At 43.8% G+C, this 14,257-nt stretch overlaps 1 protein-coding gene and 1 long non-coding RNA gene across 6 annotated transcripts in view; one reads left to right on the forward strand and one right to left on the reverse strand.

Annotated features, from left to right (window-relative positions):
- Window positions 1-1,388: 1,388 nt before the first annotated feature.
- LOC139358909 (uncharacterized) lies at window positions 1,389-2,254 on the reverse strand. Its single transcript, XM_071080943.1, has one exon. The coding sequence runs from the start codon at window positions 1,932-1,934 to the stop codon at window positions 1,539-1,541; it is 396 nt and encodes a 131-aa protein (XP_070937044.1). The 5' UTR covers window positions 1,935-2,254; the 3' UTR covers window positions 1,389-1,538.
- A 1,450-nt stretch (window positions 2,255-3,704) lies between these two features.
- Window positions 3,705-14,257, forward strand: part of LOC139358593 (uncharacterized) — a 37,238-nt gene continuing 26,685 nt past the window's right edge. For all 5 annotated transcript variants that reach the window (XR_011613775.1, XR_011613779.1, XR_011613776.1 and 2 more), the window contains exons 1-4: window positions 3,705-4,046; window positions 4,643-4,740; window positions 8,083-8,210; window positions 12,873-12,940. This is a non-coding gene — a long non-coding RNA (uncharacterized lncRNA). The remainder of the gene's footprint in view (window positions 4,047-4,642; window positions 4,741-8,082; window positions 8,211-12,872; window positions 12,941-14,257) is intronic.

The raw sequence follows: 14,257 nt of genomic DNA on the forward strand, positions 1-14,257 counted from the left end.
GGTCTGGCCTTTTGCCATCTTGCATTCTGTCTTGGTCTTCTGCCCTCTGGAAGTCTGACCAGGCCTTTGGCCATCTCACCTTCTTGCTTCCTTCCTGGCGTTCTGCTTGCTGGTCTTCTGGCCTTCTTGCTTCTTGGTGCTCCGGCATGGCCATCTGTCTTTCTTTCAGTGTTCTGTCTTCTGACTTGGCCTTCTGACTTTTGGCATTCTTGCCTTATGGCCTGGTCTTTTGTTTTCTGGCCTCCATCTCTCTGGCCTAGCCTCTGGCCTTCTGCTCATTTGGCTTGGCTTTCAGCCTTCTGTTTTTCTTTCTTCTGGCCTTCCTCCTTCTAACCTTCTGGCCTTCTGGCTTTCTGGCACTCTGGCTTGGCCTTCTTCCTGTTGGTGTTCTCTCTTGTGGTCTGACCTTCTGCCTTCTTGCCTCATTTTCTGTTTTCTGGCTTTCTTCCGTTGTCTACTTTTTTCTGGCCTTCTTCCCTGGCCTTCTGCATTCTTTCCTGGTGTTCTGTTTTCTGGCCTTCTGGCCTGCTGCCCACTGACCTTCTGACATTCTTCCCTGACCTTCTGCCTCCTGGCCTTCTGGCCTGATATTTTGCCTTCTGGCTATGTGGCCAGGCCTCCAGCCCGCTCACCTTCTTGTTTCCTTTCTGCCCTTCTGCTTGCTGGTCTTCTAACTTTCTACCTTCTGGCCTTCTGGCATGGCTTTTCCTTTTCTTCCCTCTGACCTGGCCTTGTGGCTTTCTGTCTTCTGGCCGTCTGGCCTGGCATTCTGTCTTCTAGCATGGCTTTCTGCCGTCTGCCGTTCTGGCCTCTGTCTTCTCTCCTGGTCTTCCGCTTTCTTACCCCTTATAGGTTCTGGCCTTTTAGCCTGGTCTTCTGCCTTCTTACCTTCTGGCTTTCTGCCTCCTGGCCTTTGGCCTTTTGCCTATTTAGCCTTTTTGTTTGTTTTCTTTCTTTTTTTTTTTTTTTCTCCTGGCTTTCTCCCTTTTGGATTTCTGGCTCTCGGACTTTTGGTCTTCTGGACTGGCCGCCTTCTTATCGCCGTTCTGGCCTCCTAGCTTTCAGCCTGCTGACCTCTGGCCACTCGGCCTCGGCTTTTGCCTTCTTGCCTGGCCTTCTGCTTGTTGGCCTTCCAGCCCTCTGCCTTCTGGCATTCCTGCCTTCTTGCCTGGTCTTTTGTTTTCTGGCCCTCTTCTCTCTGGCCTGGCCTCTGGCCTTCTGGCTTCTGTTGTTCTGCTCATGTGGCCTGGCCTTTTGCCTTCTGGCCTTCTGGCTTTGGCTTTCTTTTGGCTTTGGCCTTCTGCTTTCTGGCCATCTGGCCTGTCCTTCTGCCTCCTGGCCGCCTGCCTTCTTCCTTTTGGCCTTTGGCTTAATGGTGCTCTGCCTGGCCTTCCTCCTCCTGTTCTGCCTTCTTGCCTTGCCTTTTGTTTTCTGGTCATCTGGCATGTTGTTTTCTGGCCTCCTGTTTTCTGACCCAGTGCTCTGTTTTCTGGTCTTCTGGCCTGCAACCTTTCGTTCCTCTGTCCTTCTTCTGGCCTTCAGGCTTTCTGGCGCTCCAGCTTGGCCTTCTTCCTTTCAGTGTGTTGTTTTCTGGCCTGGCTTTCGCCCTTCTTGCCTGGCTTTCTGTTTTCTGGCCTTGTGGCCTGCTTCCTATTTACCTTCTGGCCTTCCTCCCCGGTCTTCTGCCTCTGGCCATCTTGCCATCTGCCTTCCGGCTGTCTGGCCGGGCCTTTGGCCTTCTCACTTTCTTCCTTCCTTCCTCTGCTGGCTTGGCCTCCGCTTGCTGGTCTTCTGGCCTCCTGTCTCCTGGCCTGTTTCTCTGGCCTGGCCTTCTGCCTTCTGGCCTTTTGACTTTTGTCTTCTGGAATTCTATCTTCTTGCCTTTGCCTTTCTGGCTCACTGGCCTGGCCTTCTTTCTTCTGGTCTTCTGCCATCTGGCCTGGCCTTCTGCTTTCTGGGCATCTGACCTGCTGCCTTCTGGCCTTGTGTCCTGGCCTTCTGCCTTATTCCCTGGTCCTGTGCCTTCTTACTGTTTGCCTGTTGGCTTTCTGACCTGGCCTCCTGCATTCGGGCCTTCTGCCCATTTGGCCTGGCCTTCTGACTTTGACCTCCTGACCTTCTGTCTTCTTGGCTCTGGCTTTCTGGCTCTCTGGCCTGTCCTTTCTTCTGGCCTTCTGTCTTCTGGCCTCCTGACTTTTTGGAACTCCGGGCCTTCTTTTGTTTGGTGTTCTGTCCTCTGGCCTGACTTTATGCTTTCTTGCCTTGCCTTCTGTTTTCTGGCCTTCTGGCCTGCTGTCTTCTGGCCTTGTGCCTTCTTGCTTTCTGGCTTGGCCTTCTGCTTTCTGGCATTCTGTCCTGCTCTTCTGCCTTCTGGCCATCTGGCCTTCTGCTTGCTGATCTTCTGGCCGTCTGGCTTCTGGTTTGGCCTTCAGGCATTCTGATCTTCTGGACTGACCTATTGTTTTCTGGCCCTATTCCTTCTGGCCTGGCCTCCTGGCTTTCTGCCTTCTGGCCTTCTTGGCAAGCCTTCTGGCCTGGCCTTTTGCCTCCTAACATTCTGGCCTTCTGACCTGGCCTTCCTGCTCTTTCTTTTGGTACAGTACCTGTTCAGGTCTTTTGCCTGTTTTTTTCCCGATTGGGTACTCTACCTTTTTCTTATTGGTAAGTGTTCTTTATATATTCTGGATATTAGTTCTTGGTTGAAGATATTATTGCTAATATGTTCTCCATTCTGTAGGTCGCTCTCTCATTCTCCTAATGGTGATATTTGTTGGACAGATATTCTCATTTGTAATATTATACATTTTATTTCTTTTTTCTTGCAACAGAATAGAATTTTCTTAAGGATATTTAAATGAAGAAAACAGCATCTTCCAGTGGATGAAGGGGTTTGAGCAGAGGGAGGGAGGTGGGAATGTCAGGACCTTGGAGGACACAGGTGTCACCTGACCCTCAGGGATGTGTAAGAATCTGGAGCCGGGGGGGAGGCTGCAGGAGTTTTGGTTGGGACAATCATGGAGGCTTTCCAAAGCCATGCTGTGGAGTTGGTCTTCCTTCCTGAAGTCCACAGAGAGCTGAAGTTTTGAGCAAGGGCTGTCAAGACCAGAGCTGGGGTTAGGATTATTCATTCAACAGCAAATGCCTGATGTGGTGAAGTGGAGTCAGAGAGAGCCCCGCCTAGAAAGACTTGGGGCAGCCTCATAGAGAGGGCTTAGCACTCTTTCTCCCCAAAGGCATATAGGCTGGGGATGGGGTGTGGAGACACATTCATGGATGCTGTGTCTTTGAGGATAATGCCACAGCCCTCTCTGGCTCTGACTCAGTCTAGAGCTGTCTTTCTGCTCTATGGAAAAGCTCAGAGAACAAGCAGATGAGTCAGAGGTTCACAGGGCAATCCTTCATCCATCAGTGCTCTGGTAGCATTGGAGGAGATGGGGCAAGTCTGCCAAACTCCTCTCGCTGAAATCTAAACATCTCAGAACCCAGATAGGGACATGGAAATCATACGTTTTATTTTGAAAAATATCATCACTCTTCTAAAAATATTTAAGGTGACTAACAAAATAATAGCAGTAACATCTGTACTGTATCCTTAGGCCAGACCCCATACTGGTCATTATGGTAGGAGACGCACTTGGAGCTATGCACAGAGAGGATGCCAAAAGCAGAGGCATGTGATGGAAAATAAGGCAGGAGCTCAAAGAGCCTGTGGTGGGGAGTTGTATGTGTCCACCTGGCCAGGCTATAGCACCCAGTTACTCAATCCAACACTCATCTAGGTGTTGCTCTCAAGGGATTTTGTAGATGGGCTAACATCTACTATCAGTTGACTTAAGATAAGGAGATTACCTTCAGTAAACTGAATAGGCCCCATTTGATCAGTTAAAAGGCCTAAAGAGTGGAACTGAGGTTTCTCTGAGGAAGAAGAAATTCTTCCCCAAGACTGCAGCATCATCAGCTCCCGCCTGAGCACTTGCAGCCTGCTGACCCGCCCTGAAGATGTCGGAATTGGCCAGCCCCACAATTTCATGAGCAGATACATTAAAGTAAGTGTTTTTTAATATCTCTCTCTTTTTTTTATGTCTCTCTCTACCTCTACCTCTACTTCTACCTCTTTATCTCCATCTGTACCTCCGTCTTCATCACCATCTCTATCATCTCTATCTCTGTCTCCATCTCTATCTCTAAGTGTGGTTTCATATCTCTGTCTACATATCCTGTTCTTCCTGTTTCTCTGGAGACTGCAGGCGAATACTTAAAGCCAAGGTCAATGGAGCAGTGGACAATGAGGACCAGTTCTCTGACCTTAGTGTCTTCTTCAGTTTCTCTCTCTTACTCTGCTGTAGCTACAAAGACCCTCTTTCTGGTCTTCAAATGTTCCAAGCATGTTGTAGCTGCCAGACTTTGGCACTTGTTCCCATCACCCAGACAGCTCTTCCTCACAGCCTGAGCATCCACTTCATCTAGGGGTCTGCATAGAAGCCACCTCAGGGAGAGGTCTCCCCTGGTGGCTCGAACCTACAATATCCATCACCATCATCCTGTCTTTACTCAGATAGTTTTCTTCCCAGTGCTTATCACTGCTGGCTAGTAGATAGCTTTTATTTATTTATTTATCTATTTTTTATTTATTTATACCCAGGCTGGAGTGTAGTGGCATTTTCTTGGCTCACCGCAGCCTCTGTCTCCCAGATTCAAGTGATTCTCCTGCCTCAGCCTCCTGAGTAGCTGGGATTATAGGTGAGTGCCACCATGCCCAGCTAATTTTGGTATTGTTATTTTTATTTATTTTTTGTTATAATTTAAGTTCTAGGGTACATGTGCACAATGTGCAGGTTTGTTACATATGTATACATGTGCCGTGTTGCTGTGCTGCACCCATTAACTGGTCATTTACATTAGGTATCTCCTAATGTAACATATCTCCTAACATATCTCCTAATGCTATCCCTCCCCTCTCTCCCCACCCAACGACAGGCCCTGGTGTGTGATGTTCCCCACCCTGTGTCCAAGTGTTCTCATTGTTCAGTTCCCGCCTATGAGTGAGAACATGTGTTTTGTTTTCTGTCCTTGTGATAGTTTGCTCAGAATGATGGTGTCCAGCTTCATCCATGTCCCTACAAAGGACATGAACTCATCCTTTTTTATGGCTGCATAGTATTCCATGGTGTATATGTGCCACATTTTCTTAATCCAGTCTGTCATTGATGAGCATTTGGGTTGGTTCCAAGTCTTTGCTATTGTGAATAGTGCCGCAATAAGCATACGTGTGCATGTGTCTTTATAGTAGCATGATTTATAATCCTTTGGGTATATACCCAGTAATGGGATGACTGGGTCAAATGGCATTTCTAGTTCTAGATCCTTGAGGAATCACCATACTGTTTTCCATAATGGTTGAACTAGTTTACAGTCCCACCAACAGTGTAAAAGTGTTCCTATTTCTCCACATCCTTTCCAGCACTGTTGTTTCCTGACATTTTACCATCTGACTGGTGTGAGGTGGTATCTCACTGTGGTTTTGATTTGCAATTCTCTGATGGCCAATGATGATGAGCATTTTTTCATGTGTCTGTTGGCTGCATAAATGTCTTCTTTTGAGAAGTGTCTGTTCATATCTTTTGCCCACTTTTTGATGGGTTGTTTTGATTTTTTCTTGTAAATTTGTTTAAGTTCTTTGTAGATTCTGGATATTAGCCATTTGTCGGATGGATAGATTGCAAAAAATTTCTCCTGTTCTGTAAGTTGCCTGTTCACTCTGATGCTAGTTTCTTTTGCTGTGCACAAGCTCTTTAGTTTAATGATCCCATTTGATATTTTGGCTTTTGTTGCCATTGCTTTTGGTGTTTTAGACATGAAGTCATTGCCCATGCCTGTGTCCTGAATGGTATTTCCTAGGTTTTCTTCTAGGGTTTTCATGATTTTCAGTCTAACATTTAAGTCTTTAATCCATTTTGAATTAAGTTTTGTATAAGATGTAAGGAAGGGATCCAGTTTCAGCTTTCTACTTATGGCTAGCCAGTTTTCCCAGCACCATTTATTAAATAGGGAATCCTTTCCCTATTCCTTGTTTTTGTCAGGTTTTTCAAAGATGAGATGGTTGTAGATATGTGGTATTATTTCTGAGGGCTCTGTTCTGTTCCATTGGTCTGTATCTCTGTTTTGATACCAGTACAATGCTGTTTTGGTTACTGCAGCCTTGTAGTATAGTTTGAAGTCAGATAGTGTGATGCATCCAGCTTTGTTCTTTTGGTTTAGGATTGTCTTGACAATGGGGGCTCTTTTTTGGTTCCATGTGAACTTTAATATAGTTTTTTTTTTTCGGATTCTGTGAAGAAAGTCATTGGTAGCTTGATGGGGATAGCATTGAATCTATAAATTACCTTGGGCAATATGGCCATTTTCATGATATTGATTCTTCCTATCCATACGCATAGAATGTTTTTCCATTTGTTTGTGTCCTCTTTTATTTCATTGAGCAGTGGTTTGTAGTTCCTCCTTGAAGAGGTCCTTCATATCCCTTGTAAGTTGTATTCCTAGATATTTTATTCTCTTTGAAGCAATTGTGAATGGGAGTTCACTCATGATTTGGCTTTCTGTTTGTTATTGGTGTGTAGGAATGTTTGTGATTTTTGCACATTGATTTTGCATCCTGAGACTTAGCTGAAGTTGCTAATCAGCTTAAGGAGATTTTGGCTTGAGACTGTTGGGTTTTCTAAATATACAATCATGTCATCTGCAAACAGGGGCAATTTGACTTCCTCTTTTCCTAATTGAATACCCTTTATTTCTTTCTCTTGCCTGATTGCACTGGCCAGAACTTCGAACACTATGTTGCAATAGGAGTGGTGAGAGAGGGAATCCCTGTCTTGTGCCAGTTTTCAAAGGGAATGCTTCCAGTTTTTGCCCATTCAGTATGATATTGGCTGTGGGTTTGTCATAAGTAGCTCTTATTGTTTTGAGATACATTCCATCAATACCTAGTTAATCAAGAGTTTTTAGCAAGAAGTGCTGTTGAATTTTGTCAAAGGCCTTTTCTGCATCTATTGAGATAATCATGTGGTTTTTGTTTTTGGTTCTGTTTATTATGGATTACCTTTATTGATTTGCATATGTTGAACCAGCCTTGCATCCCAGGGATGAAACCCACTTGGTTGTGGTGGATAAGCTTTTTGATGTGCAGCTGGATTTGGTTTGCCAGAATTTTATTGAGGATTTTTGAATCAATATTCATCAAAGATATTGGCCTAAAATTCTCTTTTTTTGTTGTGTCTCCACCAGGCTTTGGTATCAGGATGATGCTGGCCTCATCACACGAGTTAGGGAGGATTCCCTCTTTTTCTATTGATTGAAATAGTTTCTGAAGGAATGATACCAGCTCCTCTTTGTACCTCTGGTAGAATGCAGCTGTGAATCTGTCTGGTCCCGGACTTTTTTTGGTTGATAAGCTATTAATTATTGGCTCAAAATTTGAGAGCCTGTTATTGGTCTATTCAGGGATTCAGCTTCTTCCTAGTTTAGTCTTGGGAGGGTGTATGTGACCAGGAATTTATTCATTTCTTCTAGATTTTCTAGTTTATTTGTGTAGAGGTGTTTATAGTATTCTGTGATGGTAGTTTGTATTTCTGTGGGATCAGTGGTTATATCCCCTTTATCATTTTTTTATTGTATCTATTTGATTCTTCTCTCTTTTCTTCATTATTAGTCTTGATAGTCTATCAATTTTGTTGATCTTTTCAAAAAAACAGCTACTGGATCCATTGATTTTTTTGAAGGGGTTTTTGTGTGTCTATCTCCTTCAGTTCTGCTCTGATCTTAGTTATTTCTTGCGTTCTGCTAGCTTTTGAATGTGTTTCCTCTTGCTTCTCTAGTTCTTTTAATTGTGATGTTAGGGTGTCAATTTTAGATCTTTCCAGCTTTCTCTTGTGGGCATTTATTGCTATAAATTTCCCTCTACACACTGCTTTAAACGTGTCCCGGAGATTCTGGTATATTGTGTCTTTGTTCTCATTGGTTTCAAAGAACATCTTTTTTTTTAAAATTAATTATTTAATTAATTAATTATTATTATTATACTTTAAGTTCTAGGGTACATGTGCATAACGTGCAGGTTTGTTACATATGTATACTTGTGCCATGTTGGTGTGCTGCACCCTTCAACTCATCACCCATCAACTCATCAGCACCCATCAACTCATCATTTACATCAGGTATAACTCCCAATACAATCCCTCCCCCCTCCCCCCTCCCCATGATAGGCCCAGGTGTGTGATGTTCCCCTTCCAGAGTCCAAGTGATCTCATTGTTCAGTTCCCACCTATGAGTGAGAACATGCAGTGTTTGGTTTTCTGTTCATGTGATAGTTTGCTAAGAATGATGGTTTCCAGCTGCATCCATGTCCCTACAAAGGACACAAACTCATCCTTTTTTATGGCTGCATAGTATTCCGTGGTGTATATGTGCCACATTTTCTTAATCCAGTCTGTCACTGATGGACATTTGGGTTGATTCCAAGTCTTTGCTATTGTGAATAGTGCCGCAATAAACATACGTGTGCATGTGTCTTTATAGCAGCATGATTTATAATCCTTTGGGTATATACCCAGTAATGGGATGGCTGGGTCATATGGTACTTCTAGTTCTAGATCCTTGAGGAATCGCCATACTGTTTTCCATAATGGCTGAACTAGTTTACAATCCCACCAACAGTGTAAAAGTGTTCCTATTTCTCCACATCCTCTCCAGCACCTGTTGTTTCCTGGCTTTTTAATGATTGCCATTCTAACTGGTGTGAGATGGTATCTCATTGTGGTTTTGATTTGCATTTCTCTGATGGCCAGTGATGACGAGCATTTTTTCATGTGTCTGTTGGCTGTATGAATGTCTTCTTTTGAGAAATGTCTGTTCATATCCTTTGCCCACTTTTTGATGGGGCTGTTTGTTTTTTTCTTGTAAATTTGTTTGAGTTCTTTGTAGGTTCTGGATATTAGCCTTTTGTCAGATGAATAGATTGCAAAAATTTTCTCCCATTCTGTAGGTTGCCTGTTCACTCTTATGGTAGCTTCTTTTGCTGTGCAGAAGCTCTTTAGTTTAATTAGATCCCATTTGTCAATTTTGGCTTTTGCTGCCATTGCTTTTGGTGTTTTAGACATGAAGTCCTTGCCCATGCCTATGTCCTGAATGGTACTACCTAGGTTTTCTTCTAGGGTTTTTATGGTATTAGGTGTAACATTTAAGTCTCTAATCCATCTTGAATTAATTTTCATATAAGGAGTAAGGAAAGGATCCAGTTTCAGCTTTCTACTTATGGCTAGCCAATTTTCCCAGCACCATTTATTAAATAGGGAATCCTTTCCCCATTTCTTGTTTCTCTCAGGTTTGTCAAAGATCAGATAGCTGTAGATGTGTGGTATCATTTTTGAGGATTGTATTCTGTTCCATTGGTCTATATCTCTGTTTTGGTACCAGTACCATGCTGTTTTGGTTACTGTAGCCTTGTAGTATAGTTTGAAGTCAGGTAGCGTGATGCCTCCAGCTTTGTTCTTTTAACTTAGGATTGTCTTTGCAATGCGGGCTCTTTTTTGGTTCCATATGAACTTTAAAGCAGTTTTTTCCAATTCTGTGAAGAAAGTCATTGGTAGCTTGATGGGGATGGCATTGAATCTATAAATAACCTTGGGCAGTATGACCATTTTCACGATATTGATTCTTCCTATCCATGAGCATGGCATGTTCTTCCATTTGTTTGTGTCTTCTTTTATTTCACTGAGCTGTGGTTTGTAGTTCTCCTTGAAGAGGTCCTTTACATCCCTTGTAAGTTGGATTCCTAGGTATTTTATTCTCTTTGAAGCAATTGTGAATGGAAGTTCATTCATGATTTGGCTCTCTGTTTGTTTGTTACCGGTGTATAAGAATGCTTGTGATTTTTGCAATTTAATTTTGTATCCTGAGACTTTGCTGAAGTTGCTTATCAGCTTAAGGAGGTTTTGGGCTGAGAGAGTGGGGTTTTCTAAATATACAATCATGTCATCTGCAAAGAGGGACAATTTGACTTCTTCTTTTCCTAACTGAATACCCTTTATTTCTCTCTCTTGCCTGATTGCCCTAGCCAGAACTTCCAACACTATGTTGAATAGGAGTAGTGAGAGAGAGCATCCCTGTCTTGTGCCAGTTTTCAAAGGGAATTTTTCCAGTTTTTGCCCCAAAGAACATCTTTATTTCTGCCTTCATTTCGTTATGTACCCAGTTATGTACTTCAGGAGCAGGTTGTTCAGTTTCCATGTAGCTGAACAGTTTTTAGTGCATTTCTTAATCCTGAGTTCTAATTTGATTGCACTGTGGTCTAAGAGACAGTTTGTTATAATTTCTGTTATTTTGCATTTGCTGAGGAGTGCTTACTTCCAACTATGTGGTCAATTTTGGAATAAGTGCGATGTGGTGCTGAGACGAATGTATATTCTGTTGATTTGGGGTGGAGAGTTCTGTATATGTCTATTAGGTCTGCTTGGTGCAGAACTGAGTTCAAGTACTGGATATCCTTGTTAACTTTCTGTCTCGTTGATCTGTTTTATGTTGACAGTGGGGTGTTAAAATCTCCCATTATTGTTGTGTTGGAGTTTAAGTCTCCTTGTAGGTCTCTAAGGACTTCCTTTATGGATCTGGGTGCTCCTGTATGGGGTGCGTATGTATTTAGGACAGTTAGCTCTTCTTGTTGAATTGATCCCTTTGCCATTATGTAATGGCCTTCTTTGTCTCTTTTGATCTTTGTTCCTTTAAAATCTGTTTTATCAGAGTCTAGCATTGCGACCCCTGTTTTGTTTTGTTTTTTTCTTTTTTTGCTTCCATTTGTTTGGTGTATCTTCCTCCATCCCTTTATTTTTAGCCTATGTGTGTCTCTGCATGTGAGATGGGTCTCCTGAACACAGCACACTGATGGGTCTTGACTCTTTATCCAATTTGCCAGTCTGTGTCTTTTAACTGGAGCATTTAGCCCATTAACATTTAAGGTTAATATTCTTATGTGTGAATTTGATCCTGTAATTATGATGTTAGCTGGTTATTTTACATGTTAGTTGATGCAGTTTCTTCCTAGCATCAATGGTCTTTACAATTTGGCATGTTTTTGCACTGGCTGGTACCAGTTGTTCCTTTCCATGTTTAGTGCTTTCTTCAGGAGCTCTTGTAAGGCAACCCTGGTGGTGACAAACTCTCTCAGTATTTGCTAGTCTGTAAAGGATTTTATTTCTCCTTCACTTATGAAGCTTAGTTTGGCTGGATATGAAATTCTGGGTTGAAAATTCTTTTCTTAAGAATGTTGACTATTGAGCCACCCTCTCTTCTGGCTTGTAGAGTCTCTGCTGAGAGATTCGCTGTTAGTCTGATGAGCTTCCCTTTCAAAGGGAACTTTGAACTTATCAAAGTCATTCTCTGTCCAACTTTGTTCCATCACTGGCGAGGAGCTGCATTCCTTTGGAGAAGAAGAGGTGCTCTGATTTTTAGAATTTTCAGCTTTTCTGTTCTGGTTTCTCCCCATCTTTGTGGTTTTATCTACCCTTGGTCTTTGATGATAGTGACGTACAGATGGAGTTTTGGTGTGGATGTCCTTTTTATTTGTTAGTTTTCCTTCTAACAGTCAGGACCCTCGGCTGCAGGTCTGTTTGAGTTTGCTGGAGGTCTACTCCAGACCCTGTTTGCCTGGGTTTCACCAGTGGAGACTGCAAAACAGCAAATATGGCAGAATGACTAAAGTTGCTGCCTGATCCTTCATCTGGAAGCTTCGTCTCTGAGGGGCACCTGGCTGTACGAGGTGTCAGTTGGCCCCTACTGGGAGACGTCTCCCAGTTAGGCTACTCGGGAGTCAGGAACCCACTTGAGGAGGCTGTCTGTCCATTCTCAGATCTCAAACTCCATGTGGGAGAACCCCTACTCTCTTCAAAGCTGTCAGGGATGTTTAAGTCTGCAGAAGTTTCTGCTGCCTTTTGTTCAGCTATGCCCTGCCCCCAGAGGTGGAGTCTACGGAGGCAGGCAGGCCTCCTTGAGCAGCAGTGGGCTCTACCATGTTTGAGCTTTCCAACCATGTTGTTTACCTACTCGAGCTTCAGCAATGGTGGACGCCCCTCCCCCAGCCTCGCTGTCACCTTGCAGTTCAATCTCAAGCTGCTGTGCTAGCAGTGAGTGAGGCTCCATGGGCATGGGGCCCTCAGAGCCAGGTGTGGGATATAATCTCCTGGTGTGCCATTTGCTAAGATCATTGGAAAAGCTCAGTATTAGGGTGGGAGTGTCCTGATTTTCCAGGTACTGTCTGTCACGGCTTCCCTTGGCTAGGAAAGGGAATTTCCCAAACCCTTGCCCTTCCCGGGTGAGGTGATGCCCTGCCCTGCTTCGGCTCACACTCCATGGGCTGCATCCACTGTCCAACCAGCCCCAGTGAGATGAACCCGGTACCTCAGTTGGAAACGCAGAAATCACCCGTCTTCTGCATCACTCATGTTGGGAGCTGTAGACTGGAGCTGTTCCTATTCGGCCTAATTTTTGTATTTTTAGTAGAGGCGGGGTTTCTCTATGTTGGCCAGGTTGGTCTTGAGCTCCTGACCTCAAGTGGTCCACCTGCCTCAGCCTCCAAAAGTGCTGGGATTACAGGTGTGACCCACTGCACCACACCATAGCTTTGTTTTAATTGTCTCTTGCTCACTGGAATAGAAGCTTCACAAGAGCAGAGATATACTTTTTATCTCTCACCTCTTAGACCTCAGCACAGTGCCTGCCACAGAGTGGGCCCTCAGTGGGTTCCAGATTGTGGTGGGTTTTGACTGGTGGGCTCAGTAATTGTAAGGAGTTGAAAGCAGATTAACCACCTGATATCCTCCTGGCAGCCATGGACTCCTGGAGAGACACCTTGGAGGGAACCTGCGAAAAGATACCAGCAAGAAACAACTCGGAGGTACCTGAAAGTTTTTCCTTATCTCTGATCCACGTTGCCTGGCCACGTTGTTCATAAAGAAGGCCTTATGACACATCTCATAAAAGCAACCCTAGCCTCTCGATCACTTGGCAATTTGGGGGAGGAAAATCAGACACTGAAAATGAAAGTGCACAGTGGTAATATATGGTATCATATCCATCATTCTTTACAGCAACAAGAACGATGGCCTTTGGGAAGCAGCAGTTGCACCTAAAAGATAGGCAGTTTAGACATGTCTTGATAGAGAAGAATTACCCATCTCACCCTCATCCCCCCACATCCCCATCCTGATCCCAAGGAATGGCAGAATTACAAAGAAATCAAATGCAGGGCAGATTTAGTAGGGATTCAAGGCTTTGGTGCTAATAACAAGATGAAGTTTTAGTCTACCAGGTATCAGCATATTCTCAGTCTGGGCGAGGGTGTGGCTGCCCGTTAGACAGGACTTGGTGGGATATGGGAGGACTCACTTGCCTCTAATAGCGCTCAATAATTTGTCCAGGGTGCAGAACTGGGGCCATGCAGGCCTAATTAGCGTTGACAAATAGCAGTCCCAGGTGATGGTTCTTACACTTGGCTTCTGTGTGAGAGTGAGTTTATTTTGAATTAATGAAGCTGGAGTGGGAATAGATATCTAGAAATTACAAACATAAGCTTATGAGAGCCAGTTGATAACATAAGCAAGTGAAGCAAGGTTTAAAGCAATAGAGAGTAGTGGGGATTGTGGTTAACCTGAAGGTGCAAACCCCACCTAAAGCAAGAAGCCACCACTCAGTTTCAGCTGTTTGAGGCCAAGTGGGAGTGTGAGACTGGTGTTTCCAATCAGAATTTATGGGAGGAGCTAAAAAAAAAAAAAAACCTCTTTTATGTGGGATCTCTTGATTTTAAATATTGGCAGCTAATTTTAAAATGTTCTAGACTAATCCCTTATCTTAAGATGGGGAGTTGCAGGCCAGGCCAGAAAGGGGACGAGACTTGCTCAAAGCAGTTCAGCAACTTTGCCACAAGATAGGGATTGTAATTTCATTGCCTGACTCCTAGTTTAGTGCTCTTTCCTTTTCACTTCAGCTTGCTTTCCTCTTTAACAAAAGTCTTTAGTCTCTCATCCCTGGACCCAGAAAAGACAGGGTAAGGAAGAAATTGGCTGGGTCGGGGGATGTCTAAGCAAACAAGTCCTAAATTTTACAAGAGCATGAGATAAACACAATTATTTTAACACACTCTAACTCAGCAAAGTTCTGGATTTAGGGTACAGAAGCCAGGGACTGAGGATATCAGGACTGGAGAGTCAGGGGT

The sequence above is a fragment of the Macaca nemestrina genome, chromosome 15 (assembly GCF_043159975.1).
Source record: "Macaca nemestrina isolate mMacNem1 chromosome 15, mMacNem.hap1, whole genome shotgun sequence".
Taxonomy (NCBI): Eukaryota; Metazoa; Chordata; class Mammalia; order Primates; family Cercopithecidae; genus Macaca; species Macaca nemestrina.

Excerpts from the sequence above, each read along its gene's own strand:
- LOC139358909 (XM_071080943.1), bottom strand. The coding sequence starts at position 1,934 with ATGGCAGAAGACCAGAAGAAAGAAGGCCAGGCCAGTGAGCCAGAAAGG.